Raw genomic sequence first — 23,639 nt, forward strand, 5'->3', positions numbered from 1 at the left:
TAGGCCTGGTGCAGACATGCAAATGCATTCTTAAGACACAAAACTCCCTAAAGTTATTTACACATTCATTCTGCAAGGACAAATTTTGCAAGTCAGAGTTAACAAAACAGAACTGTAAGTCTCTGTGTAGGAAGGTGTACAATATACTCTACATAGGTCTATATAGGTACAGTCTAACTTGGTATTGGCAAACAACTTTAAGTCTCTACGGAGGCAAACCTTCATTAAGCAACAACTCTGAGGATTCACATATATTCTGTAGGAGACCTCATTATTTAAGAATTATTTAAGCTTGAACGAAAACCTATCCACAGAGACACAAAATCCTGCAGGAAATATTGCTTAAAATACAGATAATATTGCATCATATTGTTCTCTTCCTAATGTTAGTTTAAAGATGAGATGCGCAATGTATACTAGCTGTATCCACACTGAGAGGTTCAGTCGGAATTTAGGATACATTTTGCTCATTGTCATTGCTGCTGTATACATGGGTACCAAGAATCTTTCCTCTCTACAGAATGAGGGAAATTGAGATTGGGCGAAACTGAACAAGTACAACGTATGTGTTGAAAAACTAAATACTTTGTTTTAAACGCAACATACATGCGCAAACAATGTTTTTATGAATAATTTTATTTTTCATAACAAGATTTCTATTGTGGCTAGCATTTCTGGCACAACCGTCTCAATAGCTGAGCTAATACAAATCTTAAAACCAGTTCCATGCGCATATACAATACAATAAATATAATTAGGGGTTATGTTTTACCTCTGGGGAAAATATTTAAATGTATAAAATACATTATTTCAATTATTTAGTTATTTATGGATACTAAATGCGTTTTCACAATGCATGAGAACCGTTAAAATGTGCATTTCTAATTGATATTTACAGTAATATGAAACGGTTTTTAAAATAAAGGGGCAGGGAGGCGGAGACAGGAGTTTTCGTTTCCATTTTCTCCCTTGCTAACTCTGAGCATGTGACTAGTATCACAGCATTTCAACTCTTCCCTGCAGCTTTCTGACTCCCAAAGGAGTACAACCACGAAAGAAGACCCTGGGCAGGAGGCAAAGGTAACCTGAACATTTTTGGATGGTCGCGTTTAGCAAATGATTTTGCGTATACGTCTATTTCTTCTCTTGTCCGAAAACTTACCACTCATAACTGAGAAATTATCAGTTCTGCATTAGACCTATATGACGCTTTTTCCAGAGTTGTTACTGCATTTCCTTATGGTTGGTAAAGTACCAGGGGAAGAAGGAAGAATTCAAATTTTACTCACCAGGAAAGAAAATTTAAGTTAGCTAGATTATTGTTCTCATTGCAACGCGCCAGAAGTACTATATTTATTTTACATCTACAGCGAGATGTCCGGTGTGTTTACATGATGTCTTTGGATTTCAGTGATTGATGAATATGTCAGTTCAAGATTATTAACGTTATAGCGACTAAGTGCATTTTAACAGAATTTACTGTTGAAATTTAAATATGTTTCGTGCGTTTTTAAGGAGAGCTACATGCTGTGCTTTTAAATATGGGTATAGGAAGCATCCTTTTAGGCAAGTATATAGTTGCTGAAACCTGCCTCCTTGCATTGGGTTGATGTCTTCGGATTCATCGCAAGCAAAATTGCTCCGTTGGTCGTGCAGCTCCTGCTGTAGAATGTTCTTCCTTTAGCAATTGAATGAATATAGTATAATAGAACCAATGGGATGTGATACATAAAGACCACATACATTCTCTTCAGATGGGAATGAAAAAAAAAAAACAGTGGGGCAATTTACAGGAAAGAAGAGCTCTGGAAAAGTGCTAATTCTGTGTGAGGTAATGTGATCCAAGTTGTGTAACTTGGCTTAATTTTGATATGAAAAAAATTATTTTAGACAGCAGTTTTTACTGACCCCTAGGGAATGTCTGCTTTGTACGTGTGATAACTTGTGGTTTTGTGGAGAATTTTGTGCTGTAGAGAAGTCGATGCTGTTGGCTAAACGGAAACGCGCCAATGAAGTTTAACCATAAACTGTCATGGCAGTGATTTCAGTAAGGGGTCGTATTTGAGTATTGGGACAGGGATGCAGTGCAGGTTTAATATTTTGTTATTAAGTTAGCAATTAAGCTATCTTGGAAGTTAACTAATTGAAAATAAAATTGGCGGGCTTGCTTGCGTCTCGTTCTAACCCACAGATGATTATTTGTCGATGGCAACAGCAAATGGGGATGTGAAGGCCTATGGTAGCATACAGTACATTGGTGCTTTTATATCGACAGCGGTTGGAAATTTACTTCAAATTTTTTATTGTTTGTTTCCATGGAATTATATTGCAGTATTAGTAATATTACTGTCTTTAGGTGTTAGTAATCCTCAGTTTGCTAACAACCCATCTGTTTCAAGACCATCTATTTTGGCACCAAATATGAACATACTTATTGGTGTGCACTTTATTTATAAATATGCAGAAGCAGAGTTTAAGGTCTGGTGAATTTCATTAATTGAGAGCAAATCAAAGATGACCTTGTCACCTCAAATCCTGACCCCAACCATTTAATATAGTATTTTGAGTCTGATCCAGGATCAGTTGCCAAGGACAGAAAGCACCAGGTTTTTAATATTGTCTGTGACTGGCCATTTGTTTTATGTCTGTTATTTCAGTAGCAAAGCCCAGAAAAGGCCTGTCTCTTGGTGCTGTATAGGAAACCTCTACTTGCAACATCCAGAATGTACTTGGTGACTGTTCATGTTCCTCATCTGTTAGTTTATACCAGGCCAGTGCACAAAAATAGAAATTAGATTATTGGATCATGCTGCTGGTTAACGTATTGGGCAGTTGGAAAGAAGAACATCATCTGACTAGCATGATCATTCTCAAGCCCAGCTAAGCATGACTGTTTCTTGCAGTAATGAATACATTTACTGTGAAGCTTTGATTCTTATATTGTTTGTGAAATATTCTATGACATTTTGCTCGACAATTTCTTCCCCCATAACTTTACATTTGAATCAAAAACATTTTCTTTGCCAGATAATAGCCTGCTTTCTGTCTCAGTCTGATCATATGATTGTCCTCTCAGACATTTCAAAAACAAGCACTAGGAGAACATGTGGTGGGCATTTGATCAGTGCGCGTTAGTTCTGATTCAGAGGAGCTGAGCCTTCTCACAAGCTGATCACATTAGAGCAATACTGAGGAAACGTCAGGCTGATAAATAGCCGTTTGTGTGGAATTTATCGTAATTCAGAGCGCAACGTTTATCATTTACATTAAGGTGCGCAGACCTCCATGTGTATCAGACTGTAGGTTGTTGAATAAAGGCCCTTTACATTAAATTCAAAAAGGCGGGTTAACCAGCTTAGCTTATGTCCACGCCAAGGTAAAGCTGATGCGGCCCAACTCGCACGAGAGAAGTGATTTAGCACAAACTTTTGTAAACCATAAAAAACTGACCATTAATTTTGTGAATTAATTCAGCTGCCACGAAAAGGACTTTTCCAAAAATACTGCTTGTCATGTAGTAACCATACAAAGACTGAAAATATGGAGGTGCTCACTGACTGGAGGAGTTGGGACATCTCTTGGTGAACTTGGGGGCATGTGGAAGAGGCTGATTTGTAGAAAGACAGGTTCTTGGTGAAGCTTGTTTATGCAAAGCTGAAATACCTTCAGTCCTTTCTCATATATCATCAACCACTGTATGTTGTCAGTTTGTTTCCATGTATGTTACCTCTGTTGTCATATGCCATTATTCAGTGAATGAATTCAATCCATTATCATACAGATATTAGTCTCTGTTATATGCGTCCAATCCTCTGATAATTACCCACATTTATCCTCAGTCTACTGCAGTTTGCCTTCATATAATTTGTAAGTATACTACTATTGTTCAATAATGGCAAGAGTTGTAGTATGCTCATGAACATCATTTAACTTCTTTGACTGTGTGCTCAAATCTGCATGGTATCCCACTGTCTGGTTTGGACAGTGTAAGAAGGCTTTACAGTGTGTAGGTTCTTGCATTTCCTACTGTATTAAATGTATATTTGTCAGAGCTAGTGTTTATTGCCCTATAGAATGAGGTGAATGTACTGTTGCACTCAGACTCAAATGCTGTATATGTTGAGAGGGTGCCATTTGTGTTGTGCCGAGACTCTGATCTGTGTCTCTTGTTTGGCCCAAAGCCGTCTTCAGCATCAGGATGATGCCTGTCGGTGCCGCAGGCAAGAAACTGGACCTGTCCAGGCTGACGGACGAGGAGGCCAAGCACGTGTGGGAAGTCATTCAGAGGGACTTCGACCTGCGGAAGAAAGAGGAAGATAGACTGGGGTGAGTCTCCTTCAAAATGAATGAGCAGGGAGGGAAAAGAACCCCAGTGTTGTATTGAAGTGTGTTACATTTGAGAACAAAAGGTGCATTCTGTAGTAAATCTCCCCTCTACAATGATCTAAACACTATGGCATCCCCTATACACACGGTATTTAGAATGAACTAACAACCCAGAATAAGTGATATCCAGAGCTTTGTAAGGATACCAACCATAAGTGCTCTTTGGCCTAACATGGCCTTGTATTTGTCTGGTCTTCCAGGGTCATTGGCCTTGGAAGGAAACAAGTCTTAATGACCAACATATGATTCTCCTATTGTGGAGGCTGACATTTTTTCCATGCTACAGTGCAAAATGTTAGCAGTTTGGTTGTAAGTTTATAATGTACTGATGGCTGTGTATGTCTAGATTATTGAAATGTTAGCTTCTGAAACTCCCAGCTACATAAAATGCAAACATAAGTTTTTTTTTACAAGGAAATGCAATAATAATAATAGTAATAATGATAATAATAACAATAATAATAATGTCAACTATTTGCTGTTTTTTTAAAATGCAGCTTACTGATTTTCTTAAATTTTAATCATTTTCTTTTTGCTTCAAAATTCCTGTACCTGCGGGCATTTTTCTTGGAAATGTATATGATGTGAGTGGTGAAAGTGTCTTGCAACATGAAACTCTCAATGAAAAACATATTTTAAGAAAAATTAAATAAGGACTCCGATGTTTCTTGCCAAGTGTCACAAAAATTTCATTCAGTTCAAATGTTTCAGTTAATGGACCTTCCTCAGAGATTTGGAAGGCAGACAGTATCCAATTGCCCAGCCAAATGACTTAGTAGTAGACATTTTACTCACATTATGGTTAATGACTGTCTAAAACAGGAGCTTAGATCTGTACTGAATTTCTGATTAAGCTATTCTACTGTGGTTTTCCAGACACACCACTGTGGTTTTCCAGGCCCAGTCTGACCTTTACAATTTTGAAATGGGAAGCATGAGTCTTGTTAAGACTCTTGCTTTCTATAGCTAGGTATATTTTGTAAAATAAATGTGAATGAACAGTTTGCACATGCAGAATTCAAATGCATATTACCATTCTGCATTCAACATTTCATCATTGCAGAAAACATTAAAGTAAACCTTGGTCAAAATATTTAATATATTCAGTGATAAATTGTGTACATAGCTTTATTTAATGCAAGGCCTAATATATAATATGATATTTACTCAGTATTGTCCATTGCTCTTGAGATGCATGGGGCAGTAATGGGAGGTCGAGGTAGAGGAACAAGGCTTGCAACGAGAAGGTTGCAGATTTGAAACCCAGGTGTGGCACTGATATTGTGTTCTTAGGTGAGACACTTGTCCAGATGTACTCCTGGAAAAATGCATACATGTTAATATAAGTAGGAAAAATGTAATTTGATTTCGATGCATGGAATAAATTGACAGGGTTAGTGGTAGAGTCAGAGACCTATCAATCTATCAACAAAGTGATAGATTAATTTTATCACTGGAACTGAGTTAAAATGGATGTTTCTAAGCAAGTAATTATTTCTAAGATGGATTACTGTTTCTAAGTAAACTGTGACATAAAGAGGCAGTTAAGCTTGCATTGTCAGAGAGAAAGCATCTAGAATGGTGAGAGCTTTGCCAGTGCTTTGCAGATGTACACAGGGTGTAGAGCCTTTCGGTTCTTGTTTTTAAAAAATAAGTCATCAGAAGAATGTGTGACATCTTGCCCACTGTTTCACACCCTGAAGCATGACATTATTGAGTTTAGGACATTATCATGTTGATACAGATACTCTTTCCCTATAATCACATAAAGGCACAGCCCACTTGGATGTTTGACTCAAGTCTCATTTTAAAGTGGCTACGTAATGTGCAAAAGATTGGTTCCCATATTGTTAAAATTGATAAAAACAACATTTCGTTATGTTTTGAAAATCCCAGAACCATGCGCTTTTGTTCTCTCTGTGTGTTATGAATATTGCACTTAATGTGAAGACAGGCTTATTTTAGTCAGTGCTCTGTAGAGCATCCTCCATCGAGAAAATCTGATTAGATCATGTGAAAGAAGAGCCAGAAGGTTATGGTGTTTGTGCTGTAGTTGCAAAACAACCCTCCGAATGAAGTGTCCTGTTATCTGGAAGGATGGGACAGGCTCTCTGGCTGCAGGTTTTTTATATTTTGTGTCTCGCCCTCGAAAGCTGACGGAAAATGAAATCAAATCTATATGTGAATATAATCACTTAACTCCTTGAGGGCCAAACTCTGAAGCACCAAAAACATGCTTTTATTTCCCTCAGGATCTGTTTGTGCTGTACTTTTTTAAGTGATAAAAGAAGTGATGATGAGAGGTTTTGTAGTATTTTTTGTTGAACAGAATCAAGGCTTAAGCAATTTTTGTGTTGCAGATATATTTACACAGGATGTTAAGCTGAGCAGCAAGAGTAAAAATTGGCCAGATGTCTCTCGAAAAAGAGGTTCCTAAACTAAAGATTTCCTGGTTAAATAAAGGTTAATAATATATGCAGCACATGCACAGTTCCAATCTAACAATGCATTATTTGAATGCATTTGTATTCTAATAATGTGGAGCAAATGCATATGATACACAGATTCAAGCTCATTTTAGCCTCTTGAAGGTGGTTGGAGCATATATGCTGTGCACGTGCAATGTACACTGTGTGTGTGCGTATGTGAGTGTGTGCACACGTGCACACATGCACTCCTGTGTCTTCCTGTGTGTGCGTGTGTATGTCTGTGTGTATCTGAGAGGTGTAGGAATGTCTGTGTGAAAGCTTCCCATTGTGAGTCAGCCCATCAGGATGGTCATGGCAGAGTCACAAGGCGAGGCTCCACCGTTCTTTTTTTTCCTCCCATCGAAAAAGAATATGCCTCAAACACACAAAGAAGTCCCTGTCTCACCTCCCTCAGATTTGTACCGGGGAATGGTGCTGTGTCTCTTGCCGAAGCCAGCCTCACATGTTTACTGTACCTCTCACCCTCTCACATGCTGACCACATCAGCTGCTGAAATTCTCTGGCTTCAGCATGATCCCATTATAGTCAGTCAGAGTCCATTACAGTCTATGCCACCACTGTATTTTTCCCTCGTGCATGATTGCTCAGTTTGGTGCAATTCCTTCTGAGTCGCACAGCGATTTCTACCCTACCAGATTAGCAATCCATCAGCAAACTGGCACTCCACAGACTCACTACATGTGTGATTCATGATGTGGCATGGAAACCCAAAGCGCCAGTCATCACCATTGTAAACGAAGGCACATGGGAATTGTTGGAAAAACATTTTCTGACCTCAGGTGGCTGATTGACAGCAGAATAGGAAACGAAGAGCAGAGTAGAATTAAATTGGGGCATGTAAATGATCATACTCATCAGTTCACTACATAGAGTTTTGGGTGGCTTGAGACATGGGTATTGCTGGGCTCTTGGTGGTGTCCTCACATCTAGTGCCAGGGGGAAGGATGCACATGTAGACGTCATGTAAATAGATTCATTCTGAAAGGTCATTTGGGCTAGGCATTAGTGGGTCTATACACACATAGTCTCATGTGACCCATCTGTGGATTACATCAACTCTCACTTGATAAACAAGAAACTAGATGATGTAACACAAGGCAGGAACAGAGCAAACTTAGATAGATATCAGAATGGTGATTATAACTGACAAAGAAAAAGTACAGGCTTTTTTCACTGGCAGGTTGTTAAATTGATACTACATATACACAGATCTCAAATTCCTCTCTGTCTGCTTCCAGTAAAAACATTTCAGTAGTTCCCTATCCACTGGAAAGGATGGAAGAGTTGGAGTGCAAGTACTAAGTTAACCGACATTATGCTGATCTTTGGCATCAACAAATTTCACAGTGAAAAGGCTTTACACGATTAAAAACTTCACTCCTCGAACACTGTTCATAGACTAAGGGGGTATGCATGGCTTTCAGTTAGAGAAAAATGTATCTATTTTTAATGACTCTCATAGCTTTGAAACATTCCAGGCTGTGCTAGGTTTAATTGGTTAATATGTATACAGCTACTTGTCCTCTTATTCGCGCACAAACATCCTGATTCAATTACCCTTTCAATTACCCTGTCTTGTTTGCTGATGGCTTGATGCAGGAACACTGACAATTTGGCAGGGGATGGGACTGAATATTCGTGAGGGATTACAAAATGAAGAAATTACCACTGTTTGTCCCAGATGAACGCACTGCTTTCCTTAGTACTGAAACTTTGGGTGAGAGGGTGACCTTGACTTACATTAATCACTGAACCATTAAGGGTAAGATGTTAATACCCTCTCTGGCTGACTAAAAATGTGCTCCTTTCTCCATGCATTGTGATTCAGTATTGTAGGTATTTGCACAAATGAGGTGAGTTGTTTTATCACGAGGCCATTGCTCCATTATTCAGATCTGTCTTTAAATCCCATCTGTTGTTGCAGTAAAAAGAGTTTCAGTCTTAGACAAGAGTCTTATCTTTGTGGTTTGCAGTTACAAATAGCAGTGTTCATGAAATTAGCCAATGGCAGAAACACACACACAAATCTGAGATATTATTCCTTAACACTCAGTGAAGAAGTCTCTTTGCCTACAGGTATTTATGCTGTGAAGGAGGAAACTGAAATTGGGGGCAGGATAATCCTGCTTTGCCAATAGCAGATGCAAGAAGTGCCAAATCCAGCCTCCCATCAGTATTGCTACTAGGGTTTGAATATGCATCACAAGATTTTAACTGGTAAAGAAGCAGTGGTAGAAACTAGAAACCATAGTGTCCTGCTCTCAATCACACCATGACTGACTGAGGGTCTACTGCAGTAGCAACGTTTTACCACTAGATGCTTACCACTAGATTGCAGCCATTCAACAGCAGCACAGGAATTGCATTAAACTGTATGAGAGTCGATTGATGAGCACTCTTGTTTGTGCAAATTATATTTAACACCAGCAGCGATTCATTGCGCTCTGTGACTCAGGCCCGTCTCGTCTGCTCCCTCTGTGGCAGGGAACTGAAGACCAAGTTGGAGAAGGAGGACACCAAGCGCGAGCTGCTGGGCACTCAGACCAGACTGACCGACTCCCACTGCATCCGCTGCCTGCAGCCCTTCAAGTTCCTGGTCAACAGTAAGCGCCAGTGCCTGGACTGCCATCTGTACACATGCAAGGCCTGCAGCCGCTACAACAAGAAGGAGCGCGGCTGGGTGTGCGACTCCTGCCGCATGGCCAGGTGAGACTGCCACACCGCTTACACCTGAGCAGGTGAGCCTGTCATGCCCATTATACCAGTCTGCCCACAGCCCTTCCACATGAGCAGGTGGGCCTGCAGTATCCCTTACATCTCACACTCTCTGAGGAGGGGCAATGCGTCAAGGTGAGCAGAGGACAGCTGAATTCAGAGGGCATTATTTTCCAGGTTTGCTAACAAAGCTCGCCTTTTGGGCCGCAGCTGGAAGAAACAGATTTGAGAACAGTAGTGTCTCTCAGTCAGTGATGCAGATAGTGAGTTAGTGGCCACTGCAGTAATAACATTTTCCGATTAGAGGCACTTAACCATTAGGGTGAAAAAGCCAGAGGAGTCAGAGTAAACATGAATGGATCATTTTTGGTCCCTTTTTGAACATGTTATGTGGTTGGATATTTTAGTTTCGGTGCTTGTGGGTAACATAGTAATGTGCCATAGTGGCATTTGGTCTGCAGCTCTTATTTCATATTCAGTCCCTTAACCACAGCGTCATGCTGCCTCACAGTGATAAAAAATAATTTTCATTGGGGCTTGGAGTTTGACATTATTTTTTAAAAATGCTGTGGGCATTCCAAAATGAACACCTAGGAAAATGTATAGTTGTATATGCCAAGCATTTAGAGAGAACATATGAAGCCAGTGGGACTTTCAAAGATTAGTTTAGCAGGTCCAGGACCTGGGTTTATTTTATCAAAGTTTACCTTTGTTTATAGTAGTTGAAATTCTTAATTTGATGTATGTATCTGCCATAGTTATTGTAGATTTGAGGAGCAGAAGTGCAGGCAATCAGTCAAATCAATCAAGCCATCAGATTTTATTTGTTGTAGCACATTTTTGCAGTCAAGATTGTTGCAAGCACTGTAGATATAGCGTAGTGGATATACAAGAGAGAACAAAAAACCCAGAAAACCCAGGACCAATTGAAAAAAAACTGGAAGATTATTCCCTGACCCTGAGAAAATGTGGGCAAGAGATGTCTGGAAAATAATGGAACAGATAACATTGGTATAACACATGAAAGGCATCAGTTCATTGCCAAGAAAAAGCAGTTCCATTTTGTAGCCAATGTGGTGAACAGGGGATGGGACATGGTGGCCTCAGACAGGCTATGTATGGGGACCCTCCTTCTGAGAATGTACAATGCACCAGTGGTCCAGACATCATGCTCATTGTGGCAGGTTAATACCACAGGTGGCAGTGCTGCAGAAGCATTTGTCGCTCAGATGGGAGGAGAGACAGGGAGGAACCCAGGTACCTCTGATCCCAGTTTCACCTCCCGCCGGCAGACCTCACACCTGCCAGGCCTCAGCCTGTCTGACCGCTCTCTCCTCTGCTGGCAGGGTGCTGAAAATCGGCACCTTGGAGTGGTACCATGAGAACGTGCGCTCCCGCTTCAAGCGCTTCGGCAGCGCCAAGGTGATGCGGTCGCTCTACAAGAGGCTGAACGGAGAGCACGACTCGCAGCCGGACCTGAGAGGTGGGTGGAACACGCGTGCATGCATGACCTGGGTGGGCATGATGTAGCATTCCTGTATCAAGGCCTTTGCCCAAAGGTGACATCTCGCAGGGGGGTCCTCCCCACTCAGAGGACTGCCATTCGCCTATTATCTGCAACAGACAGTACTCCTGGCCTCACTCTCTGTTATCAGGCCATGGAGCACTGCACCAGTCCCTCACACTTTTAAGTTCCTCTGATATATTACACACGTGTTGCATCATTATGTAAATTCAGGCATTAATCATTTATTTATTGCATTATTACAAAACATCAAATGTGTTATTTTTGTGTTGGGAGCAAATCCCCCTTTGCATGCAAGTCAATTATCAGTACAGTACAGAATTCAGATGTCCCCATTCACATGGGTGCCAGGAACACATTCCTTACAAAAGGTGTGTTATTGTAGAGGTTATGAGGCAATTGATAGAGAAATTAATGTTTACTTTCACTCTTCTCCAGTAAGAGGCTCACATTTCTATCTGTGATATATAGAAATGTGGGCCTTTACTGCCGATTATTACTAGATAAATTTAGCTGTCATAAATATAGCTGTCTGATAAATAGCTAATTTGCTTTGCTGACAAGCTATGTACATGTATTTTAGCTGCCTGATTAGATGATTAATCACAAAAGAGAGATTTTTTACAGTGTATGACCAAGCAGCAGTCATTTCTTGCATAGGAAGCTTATCATCTTTAGCTGAGCTGTCATATGTTTATTTTATAGCATAACTCCTTCAGTTGATATGTGAACTGTTGAATCTTTAGTCTCGGCTGAATCCAGGACTTTGACACTTATTTGCTTCCTTGTGTTTCATTTGTAGTACTTATTGAACACTGCCAAACCGAGTGGGATTTACCTTCAGTAATCTTATCTGTGTTTTTACTGTTTGTAGAGTTCGGTGGACCTACAGCTGTCTTTATCACAGTTAAAGGATCACAATATACAGCATCTACGTATCAGTAATTTATTGATATGTTACTGATAGATTGTAGATATTATCATACGTAATAAAGGGGCAGTATGGCATAGTGGAAAGGAGCAGCACTCATAATCTAAAGGTTGCCAGTCTGATTCCCAGGTAGGCTGTTACTGTTGTACCCTTGGGCAAGGTACTGCAAGATGAATTGCCTCAGTGAATATCCAGCTGTATGAATGGATAACTTGTATAAATTGTAAGAACATCTGCTAACCAAAATGTGAAGTGTAATAAAATGTGAAACCACTCAATGAGTGCCACTTTCAAGCCCCTGAGGGTGGAACAGCCTGGTGGCTGAATTCCCTGGCCACGTGAATTCAGTTACATGTTTTTCTGGAGTGTAGTGCCTAGAATTGGATATCTCTGACTGTCTCAGTCCTGCATGGTTTACTTGACCACAAATAGAAGTGAGAACAAAGACACCTTTTTAACAAATTGGAAGAAAATTCTCAGTATTGCTCTCGGACACAGTGCACCTGGCCCAGGAAAACCAAGAGGTATCCTTTCCTTTTGAGGATTACAGAACAGGGTGGATTGTTGTGCCCTGATCTGTAACTTGGAAATGTGCATGCTTGATTCTCACTGTTCTCGTGACCACGTCTGGTGAGATTTCCAGTTTGTCCAACTGTGGGATTGTTGCCTGCAGGTCAAATGAAAAGTTTTAACCACTAGGTGTCACTGTTGGGTTACCTGACTACAAGACTGCATTAATTCTTAGGAGCTGAATGATGTGATGGGAGCGTGTTCACTGTTGTGAACATTATTGGTGATGGAGGCCCTCTTTAGTTGCTTTTCCCTGGCCCTTGTTGATTCCCCCTCTTAAATCTGAAAGGATTAGATTCATAACTTCTCTGGTAGGCTAAGTTTCTGCCATAGGGCTTATACCAGTCCAGTCCTTTCAGATCTCTGAGGGCAATCATGAAAGGCAAAGGGGAGGAGGTAGGGTTGGTTCTGGATTTAGTGGGGGTGACTGGCTTGCACACCTAGGGGAGGACTGATCCCTGTTCCTGTCTGTCCTCCCAGGCCATCGTGACGATGACACACATAGCATGCCAGAGGTCCACCGTGAGTACTGACTTAAAAAATAACAAGCAAGCTGTATTCTTGAGAATTATTTTAGTTTTTAAATATACACATGGAGATGTTTAGGTCATCTAGGCAAAAAAAAATATGCATCTACATAAAAGCTGAAAAGGGGATTTTGAGGATATTTTTCCAAATCTGCCAACTACTGTGAACCTTCTGACCTCTAGTGGTGGGGAGGTCACATAGCAGAAATCAGAAAAGTCTAAAAATTAGTCCTGTGGATTGAGACACTGCTATCTTGGTAAGCACCAAGTACCTCTGGATGTATATGTAAGAGGAATAGCAACTGAAATAGCAAATCTGCAGAGTTACTGATGACAGTAGCCTCAGCATGATCTCCATAGGGTTGGGCTATTTTGCTATGCATATGTGTGTAGCATAATTTAGTTAGCACATAGATTGACAGAGGAGTGGGTGCCATTTGTGATAAAAACACATGACAAAACAGGATTGCAGACACATCTGCCCTGTTTATCTTACCCTGAAGTGTGTCAGACAGGAGCACAAAGACCTAAGTGTGGATTTATTCCAAGACCTAAGATTCCACAAATGTCTCTCTGACAGATCATGTACAGCGGTATATCTGTCTAACAGTTTGTGGACCTCATGTGTAAAATTGTATTTGCATGTGTTTAAAAATGATTTCTTAACTGAATATTAGCACATGCATGTAGAAACAGGTGATGGTTATACCACATGAAGAGCAAGGTCACAGTGACTTCAACTTATAGCATGTCATGTTTTTAGGAGCTGCTGACACAGCAGAAGAGGGAATTTTCTATTTACAATATATACAAAAAAGACAGTTCACCATAGCAATAATAATTACTTATTGTAATTACACCATATAGAAGCCAAACTACTTCTCTCTGTGTCTATTTTGCAATCTCTCCAACAGGCCAGTTTGCACTATCTCTCTGGAGACAGTGAAGGTTCCACTGTACTAACTTCCACTTTTATAGTCAGAAAAATATTCAGTGAAGTGATTCCACTGTATAAATAAATTTTGGCATTCTTTCACAGATGGGTATGTGTGAACTATTTAAAAATGTCAATAAAATAGCCGATTTTAGATCGATTTACGTGCTAAAAATATAAAATTGGCATTGCTGTCTGGGAAAGCTCTTAGTACGAACTATTAAAAATAATCAGAAAAGAAGCCAATAAACTGATTACATCACATAGATAAGGATGTGGCACAGCTTGCCAGAGCAGGTTAATGTTGTTTAAAAATTGCTGCATTTGTAACAGAACAGGCCTTCTCTCTTCCTCTTCAGGTGTGTACGATGGCCACGAAGAGGACGGACATGACGGGCACAGATACAAGGTGGTACCCTAAAATCCCCCCATTCCAGAGCCCCTATTAGAGAGTCACTGCAGCCTAGCACATTTGGGGCAGGCTCTGCATCCCTGCTGTTTTTCACAGTGCAGAGAGAGCGCAGTGTGGGAACAGGACATTTTTTTCCCTGTTAGCCCATCCAGCCCGGGAACCTCGTGGCTCTCATTAGCCATGCCTGATTAAGGAAACCGGCCTGCACCCTGATTACAGAAACATACAGGCTGGTGCCTCTCAGCTGCGTGTTTCTGCTTCCACTGTGATAGAGTTTCAGGGCTCAACCTGATTACCGCACGCCTGTCTCTCGAAAACGCAAAACAAGTGCCGAAAATACATGTTCTTTGTGTGTGTTCGAGGTGAACTGCATGAACATACAGAATGGGGAATCTGGTGATACTGCTGCGTGTACAAGAATTTAAGTCCAATTGCCTGTGCCATGTTTATGCGCAGCAAAAAATACGGGATGAGATCAGAGCTGTGCTCCAGCAGGCAGATGGCTCACCCTAACAGCCGTATTCTTACAAGGGTGGAATTGGATGAGGTTGTCTCTGCTGCTGGTGCGTGTCCACACTGCGATTTAAACTGTTCCCTTCTGTAAACAGCATGCTTAACCAGGAGCACTTGCAGCAAACAGACAGCAAAAGGTTTGAAGCTGTAAGCAAATGTTTGTGCAGTTGAAGTGCACTCAACAAACAGCTGGAGCAATGAATTTCCGCCTCGACCCGAGTGGTTTCGAGGATCCAGTCAATACTTATGGGTGACTGCAACAAGACTTGTGTCAAATACCCAGAGGTCCCTTACAAAAACCTTATTTTTGAGAATTGCAACCATTGTGCAGTACTTGAGTTCAGCATCAGCCAAGAAATATGGTGAAAGTGTGAAAGGGCATGGGCATTTGATCCTTGGCACCTATGTTCAGAAGAGGAGTGTGGGGGTGTGTATGTGTATGTGTGTGTGTGTGTGTGTGTGTGTGTGTGTGTGTGTGCGTGTGAGACCCTCACAACTGTTTCACCCTTCTGTGTGCACGGCTTGCAGAACATGTCATGGCATGAGGCCAAGATTTAGTGCAATACATTAATGAGAGTAATGACCATATCCCCCATGTTGGGATGAAACAGAAACAGCAAAAGATTCTGCTGTCAGGAAAATTTGCATCTTTGTGAAACCATAACCTTATTATTAGAGGTGACACAGACATAACATAATCATTTTAATGAATGCAAATAGATAAATAATCAGCAATGGCGTTATTGTTTGGTAAAATACAGCATACTTGTTAAACAGACCACTTGGAAACCTAAAGTACCTGTACAACAGACTTCCTCAGGATATAGAAATTCATTCTATGGTGTCAGAATCATTGAACCACTTGCTGTTCATGGCTTTATTGTATTTCTCCCTAAAGACGCCTGTGCCCTCTAGTGGCCATTTGTAGACTACTGGAGCAAGTCATGCAGTCATTCAAACACGCAGCAGATCCTTTGTGTTTCAGCAGGGCCCACTGCACTGCATACCATTTATTCTGACTGCTTAAGTTATTATTTCCCTCCAGACCTTTCTGGTCAGATGCCTGAATGCATGATGTGTAGGTGTACATACAGAGAAGGATTACATTGTACGGTAATGATCCCTCTCCTTTGGTGAAACTGACCCTCATTGTTATTCTGTGTTCTTGCTACATTCTGAACAGCTGAAACCTGATGTATAAGAATCTTGCTCAGAGTTGGTTTTCCTGCATTTATTTTGACAACATTTTATTACTGAAAGCAAAATGTTGCAGAAAATTAAATATTAATTGATATATGAATGCCATTTGCTCCATCCCAAAAAGATAAAGATGAGAAAATGTACCAGAACTTAAACATGACAACATAGTGTGCAATTCTGGTACTTCCCTAATGCATTCTTGTCTTAACTATACAACTTTTCTTTACAGTAAAGTGTCAGAGTGTCAAGGTCTTGGGTTGTAATGTAGTGTACACTGTGAATGAGGCCCTGTTTTCCTTCAGTCCTCAGTAATTGCGTCTTTGTTTTGATCCATTTTAGGGGCGAAAGACCAAGCGTTTGCTCCCTGTTCATCCCCTCGATTTTGACATGGACAGCGAGTACTCTGCTCGCAGTTCTCACCAGGTATGATCTGGTTGTGTCTCCCTTTTCCTTCCCCTGCCACATGGGGGTGCCAGTGTGCACCAACCTCATACACAGAGACTAGCTGGGTTCTAGCACTAGCCAGAACGCTGTCTGGGTTTTTCTGAGGAGCACTGGGTTCCAGCTATAGGAGCTGGAGCCTCAGGACCTGTCAGTAGTTCTCTGCCTTCCATTTGAATGCTGGTCACACGGTGCATTCTAATTTAAAACTCACCCCATGACCAGCTTATTGGAAAGCCAGGACTGCCAGTTCCTAGTGCATGCTGTTCGTTTAAGTTCTGTACCTACAGCTCTTAAAGCAATCTGGAATTTAAAGTCCAAGCCTTGCCGGTCAATCAAAACATCTAATGCAATTTAGGCACAAACACCACCTTGGAACAGAATATGCTGTTAGACTTGCAAAAAGGTAATGTTGTTATGCAGTAATGTAATTCCAAATAAAACACATTTCAGAAAAGGGTTGTGGCTATGATGAGGTCTGTGAACCTACATGCAGACATTGCAAATGAATGAATTACTAGTAAAAATACATCATTGCACGTAATATTTTTAATATTTCCTGAATATAAGAATGTAAAATGTGGTTGCCCCAGACATCTGAGAACTATGTTAGATCTGAGTTAGAGAAATAACCTTCCTGGATGCACCCCTCAAATGACAGAAATGTCAATTGATGAAAGAGGGGTTTCTGGAAGATTCTGGAAGAATCAGCAGTGCTGATTCTATTAAGATCATTTGGTTAAAAATGAAAAACTTGCAAGAACTCCCTCTGTAGGGGAACTGGCCAATACTTCTCTCAGACGAGTAAAAAAGAACAAAAGGTTAAAGCAAACAATTATGTATTGTAAAACCAAACAACAAAACAAAGAAATCAGCCTACACAAACCAGTAGCAGGGACAAAGTGAGCCTCCTTCTGCTCTGCAGCCAGACTGTATTTAGTCAGGCCCCAATCAGTAAGGTGTGGCTCGTTATCCAATCGGATGGTTCCTTTACAAATTGCCAACAGGTGAACACCATTGACAATGAGTGACACAATTAACATTTAGTCCTTAGGGAGAGGTGGTGAAGGCTCTTCTTCATACCCTCCCTGTCTGTGTAACCTTTAGTTGTGCTGCTCTCTATTTGCCCAATGAAGAGATGGCCAAATAGAAGTAAATGCCACCAGTAGAAACCTTTTGACTACTCACGACCACTGGTGCGTTGTGGGATGACTGTAGAGGTTGATGTAGTGTCGCTATGGTGTTCTCAGCGCTCGAGCAGCCTGGACACTATGGCACGGCGGGAGTCGGCTATGGCGGAGGCCGACATGGCGTTAGTGTTCCAGCAGATCATGGAGGAGGAGGGCAGGAAGGGGAGGGACTCCAGCCGCAGGAAGAGCCTGGACAAGTCCACACGATCTGGTGAGAAACACAACCTGCATTTGCGCGCATACACACATACACACACACACACCTTTGCACAGAAACACATACACACGCGCAAGCATGCACATGCACAAACACACACATAGAAAAACCCACATACAAACACATACACATTGGCACAAAAACAAACAACAGTGTCCAATAAAAAGTTGCCTGTTTAATCTTTTATCATTGTTATCTCCTTGATTATCTCCTCCAACCACTCAATTACAGCTTGATACACAGCTGCCTTCCAGAGCACAGTCATACAGAATTTCCTAAGTTGTCTCAGTGTCTCATTCCTGCACCCGTGTGCTCCTCTCCCCCCAGACGAAGGGCTGTACTTCCAGCCCAGAATGCAGCGCACGCGATCCCTGTCCAAGATCAGCTCCTCCGGCAACACCAATGGCCCCCAGCGCCACTACTACGAGGTGGACACCTCGGACGAGGAGGAGGGACAGAACCAAGCGCCTCAGCAGCCAATCCCCCGCCGCCACAGCCGAGCGTCCCTGCAGGAGAACCTGTACCAGGCCCCGCCCCCGGTGTGTGCGCTAGAACCTGATCCTGGATCAGTTATGAAGTTTTCATACACTGGTTAGGGCTGGGATTAGGACTGGAGACGCCAGGGATAGGGGTTTGCATCAAAGGCAGCAATGTTATGTAATGATCGCAGAGTTGAGATTTTAGCCTAAAGGTTAGAAAGTTCATTTTCTGGGTGGGTCACTGTGCTTGTACTGTTGTGCAAGGTATCTGACCTGGACTTCTTCAGTATGTGTCCGTTTGTTTAAATTGGTAATATTAAGTGCAAAATATCAATGTAAGTGATGGTGGATAAGGATGATATCAGGGGAAATGAAACCAGAATGGAAATTGATTTCCATTCATATGTGATGTCGGGACCCAGTGCAGAATGTTATCTCCAGTAGGTTTTGTCTTTACCTGTGCACGAATTTTTTTTCAGATGTTTCCATTTTTATTGTGTTCATCATCATGGCTCTATTCCTTCTTTCTTCCCTCTCTTCACCCATCTGTCTATTCCACCCTCCTGTACTCTGACTGTATTGTAGATCACAGAGCTCAACAAGCGCATGTCAGCCATTGAGAGTCTTCTTAACCGCCTAGAGCAGAAAATGACTGTGCCCCCTGAACCGGTAAAACCTAGCACTTTTTACAGCCCATTGTCCAAATGGAGTTTCCCCATAATATCGTCCCAGATTACTATTAATCATGAATTGTGTAATAAATAATGTAAGGTCATTTATTTATTTGTAATTTACTTTACATAACACAATAAAATGTGGAGTGTATGGATGGTTACACGAAAACAGTCATGAATATGCTGAAATGTAGTTTTATAGCAGTGAAATAAAGTGCTACTATGTATTCTTTGTGAGAAGATGGACACCATTTTGCTCTGAACTGTGTGGGGGGATGCGTGGCCTGTCCCCGGCCAGACCCTCTTCTATCTTTGGCCTGACTTTGCTGTGTCCCTGACCTGCCTGCAGTGTGCTCCCAAGCCAGTGACGGTGGTGCAGCTAGAGGAGGAGAAGCTGAGGAAGAAGCTGGGTGAGCTGGGCAGTTTCATCGACAAGGGCCTCTCCTCCGAGGAGGACGAGGCCAAGAGGCGCCCCTCCGCGGCCAGGGAAGCCTCCGCGAGAAGCTCTGCGCGGGGCAGCATTGCCACCGTGAGCCCTCCGCCTCTGGAGGGGCTTCTGAGCTCCTCTGGGGACGAGATCCCCTCAGAGGCCCAGAAGGTCAGTATCAGCACACACACACGCACCACAGCAGACACACCCGCAGGCATGCACGCACACCCTCGCACCTGTGCAGGAATGCACGCACGCATTCATGCAGACACGCATGCAGATTCGCGCACACGCACACTCATGCTCCCCACTAGACTGCCGTGGAAAATGGAACCTGCATATGAAGGTTTGCATATTTTATGAATTTTATGCATGCTCTGTATACTTAAAGAGTAATGTGCCCTAGTTGTGTCATATGCTTGCACTCTTTGGATTTTCCTGGTGTTTTTCTGTTTTTTCTTTTTTTTTTGTATGATAAAGAGGACAATTATCTAAAGTTAAAATCACAGGATTGTACTAGAATTGTACTAGAAGAAGCCTACAACACCGCATCAACAGACTGAGAGCTTTCATTTCATAATGCAACTTTTTTTCTTCTTCGATGGCCCCTCTAAGCCTTGTAAAAGCAAAGGTCTGGTTCTGTGTCTGGTTGCTTAATTTGGCTCCTTTCATTCACTTCCGCTTTGGGCAAGTTTTTGAAAAGGTATTGAATTTATGTTTGAATTACAGAAATAAAAGCAATTGTCTAAAACATTTAAATTCACATGTCATGCAGAAGTCCGACATAGTTACAGAACTAAAATTTGAAAATTGAAAAATTGAAAAAAATTGAAAATACTATTGCTGTAGCGTGGTGATTTTAGTGATAAGTATGATGAGCATGCTTCTGATGATGTTTCTGAATTTTATTTGCATATTGCATTAAGGGAAATGTAATGACTTTTGTGCTAATTACAGCTATGCTGTGTACATAAAATGATCTAATTATTACACATGCTGTAGATTTGAACAGTACTGTGTATTTTCATGATGCATGCTGCTTGCTGCTTGCTTGTAGAAAGCTGAAATACAAGGCTTACTATGGCACATGTACTATTTATGAGAGGGCCAGAAACTGTCAGTGGTCTTGCTCTTGGTAACTTTGTATTCAGTGAGAGAAGAGGGTCTTTTAAGATGGGTGAAACAGCAGTGACCCATCCTGGATTTGAGCTCTCAGACTCTAACCACTACTGCTCAGCCAAAACCTACATCTGGGCCACTCTTGCCTGTATCAGGAGCTCCAACTGATCATTGTCTAAATTCAACCCATTTTTGAATTTAGCATTTTTTACCCCCATTTAAAAAACCCTCAAGTGTGGAGCTGGAAGGCTGCCCCCAGCAGCTCTGGCCCACTGTGTCTCTCCAAGACAAAGGATGAGTACCTAGAGTGTAAGACGGGAAACAAAAGTCCCGCTTAGTTCTGCATGTGAGACATTCTTCAGAACTCTCGGCCAGCAGATTTAGGGATGTGCCGGTTGTGTAGTTCCCACAGTGCATCTCTTTAACCAGCTAACTCCTGTTCCCTCTACCCGGCTTTCAGAGATCCACTGCGGCGACGCTATGTGACATCACAACTGAGGTTCTAAGAACCATAAATGCCACTGAAAACGCGTTGAGCCAGTTCACGCCGCCAAAGCCTAAAGACACATACTCATTTACGGGGACAGATGTAACGCAAGCAGATGAGGCTTACAGAGATCTAGAGGAAAATGTAAGCGTAACTGTACTCATCTCTGAACCCTTATGAAAAACAAATGTATGTAAACAAATGGCAAAATATGAAATCCAAAATATTAACAATGTATGTCTGAGTTTTGTCACAACATGTGGCATTCAGGGTATTGCTACTGTATCATATATGTAATTGCATATATTGTGGCATAGACAACATTTGTGATATATGTAATTACACATACAGTATAGTCCACAGTATATGCATATTGTATACATGAAAGTGGCAATAATGGACATTTTTTAGAGAGGTGGTGTTTTCTGACATTGAAAATATATTTCTTAAATCTTTGATTTCATATTTTAACATGCATTACTTTTTCATAAGGGAAGAACCTGTCCTTCAAATGTGTCATAGCAGCTTTGTTATCAGTCCGGGTGTTGAAATACCAGTCTGTACCATGTAGAATATCATACATTTGCATATACTGTTTCTAGGAAACCTGCAGGTGTCAGACTGGTATTTTGAACCTGTGATAATTTTGTATGATCTCATACTGCAGCCCAGTCCTGTTGTGTATAGATGTCTCCATGTGTGCTAGGGCCAGATTCAATCTAGCCTCAACATGCTTTGTCCCTAAATCTGAGTAACAAATCTAAGCAAGTGTGGTGTGGTTTTTTGCTATGCTTTCACAAGGTTTTGAGTCTATGCCGGCGACTGCTTAACTCACGATGAAGAGTGTGTTACACAAAGAATGAAAAAAAGTAGCGTCACTGGTATATGGTACATGGTATACTTCACTCATATGCAAGTGTACATGTTCACAACCAGTACATGAGTATGCATGAAGATACACGGGTGTGTACACAAAGATGGTTCTTTGAAAATCAATTGAAAATTCCAAAGCCCACCACAAACTGAGAAAGCTGGATTACACTTGGGTAAAAATTGGTCAACATTTCAATGGCAGTAGTTTTACCCAGAGTCCCCAGTCGGTTCTGGGCTTTGAAATTTGAAATAAATCCTTATCTTGTACGTTTGTGTGAATTCACCTCTGTGTGTCTTTTTGCATGTTGTGTAAATGTTAGCGCAAAAAAACACGCCACTTGTTGAAGTTTTGTAAGCCAGAGTTACGTACAAAGCGTACTGTGGTTGGATTGAATGTGGGCTGTGCCGTTACTCTCCTGCTTGCTCCTTCAGGTGTACATAACGGCAGGTAAATCCTACGACTTGGAGATGAGGCTGAGGATTCTGGAGCAGAATGCCAGGAGCCGCTACTGCGGCACCACCGACTCGGAGCTGTCCGAGCTGGAGGACAAGGTGGCACAGGCTGCTGCGAAGGTCCAGAGCACCGAGAGCGAGGTATAGACCCATATTTTTCGGAGAGCCCCCCCCCCCCCCCCCAATTGAGCGCAACTGACAGACCATTCACACAGTTCAGTGCAGAATACAATGTACCATTTAAATGACAAACATGTGATGCATTACAGAGCACAGGTACAGCTAATTATATTATACTTCACATTAACTAAAAATCCAAATTTGTGTCTGCTTGGTTTAGATAAGAGGACTGATTTAGTTGTTCAGCCTTAGAGTTTATGTCCAAACTTGGCTTCAGCATAGAATCAAGCTGGGGTATTCCCTGAGGCTGTCTAAAAAGGAGTGTGGTGGAAGCTGAAGAGTGACTCTGGTCTCTTTACGAAGATCTAGAAAAGGAGATCTTCCTATTTGCCTCCTGCTGATCCCAGTATAACTGTGTGCTTCTTCTGTCTCTGTAGGTCTCAGACATAGAGAACAGGATCGCTGCCCTGAGCGCAGCAGGGATGCCTGGAGATAAAACAAAGAGGAAGGTGAGCAGAAGGGATGGGGAGTCACACGATGACTGGAGACTAACACATCTACGCCTGTGTGCTCTCAACATTACACAGCTCACTGATAGCCCAGCTGCACTGATTTCATCAGAGTCCACTCGAGTACTTCAGTACTTTAGCCCCACGGATGTTCTCACCACTGTGTCCGTTTATTCTTTCAGGCTTCAGTCACACAGCCAAGGAGGAGGCTCTCCCATGACTTTCCGATAAGTAAGATACTAAGCAGCGCACAATTAATTTCCCTGTTTTTTAGCTAGCTTTAATTCCCTTAACATGTAATTCTGGTTAGCCACCTTTACGTTATGCGGTTAGCTGTAAGAACTGCTGCAATGAATTCACAATTCATTTCCATGACCCTGCTGCTGTATATGCAGAGCAAATAGTCAGAGTGAATGATGTGTGTGAACACAAATGAATTTCCTGG

At 41.7% G+C, this 23,639-nt stretch overlaps 1 protein-coding gene across 1 annotated transcript; it reads left to right on the forward strand.

Moving 5' to 3' along the window:
• Positions 1–1,014: 1,014 nt before the first annotated feature.
• LOC118789276 (melanophilin-like) lies at positions 1,015–23,472 on the forward strand. Its single transcript, XM_036545618.1, has 15 exons — positions 1,015–1,080; positions 4,182–4,326; positions 9,360–9,581; positions 10,937–11,073; positions 13,097–13,138; positions 14,437–14,486; positions 16,542–16,625; positions 17,894–18,044; positions 18,378–18,589; positions 19,115–19,198; positions 19,553–19,801; positions 21,213–21,383; positions 22,545–22,706; positions 23,123–23,194; positions 23,377–23,472. The coding sequence occupies exons 2-15, from the start codon at positions 4,199–4,201 to the stop codon at positions 23,470–23,472; spliced, it is 1,860 nt and encodes a 619-aa protein (XP_036401511.1). The 5' UTR covers positions 1,015–1,080; positions 4,182–4,198.
• Positions 23,473–23,639: the final 167 nt, after the last annotated feature.

This window comes from Megalops cyprinoides, chromosome 14 (genome assembly GCF_013368585.1).
Source record: "Megalops cyprinoides isolate fMegCyp1 chromosome 14, fMegCyp1.pri, whole genome shotgun sequence".
In the NCBI taxonomy this organism is placed as follows: Eukaryota; Metazoa; Chordata; class Actinopteri; order Elopiformes; family Megalopidae; genus Megalops; species Megalops cyprinoides.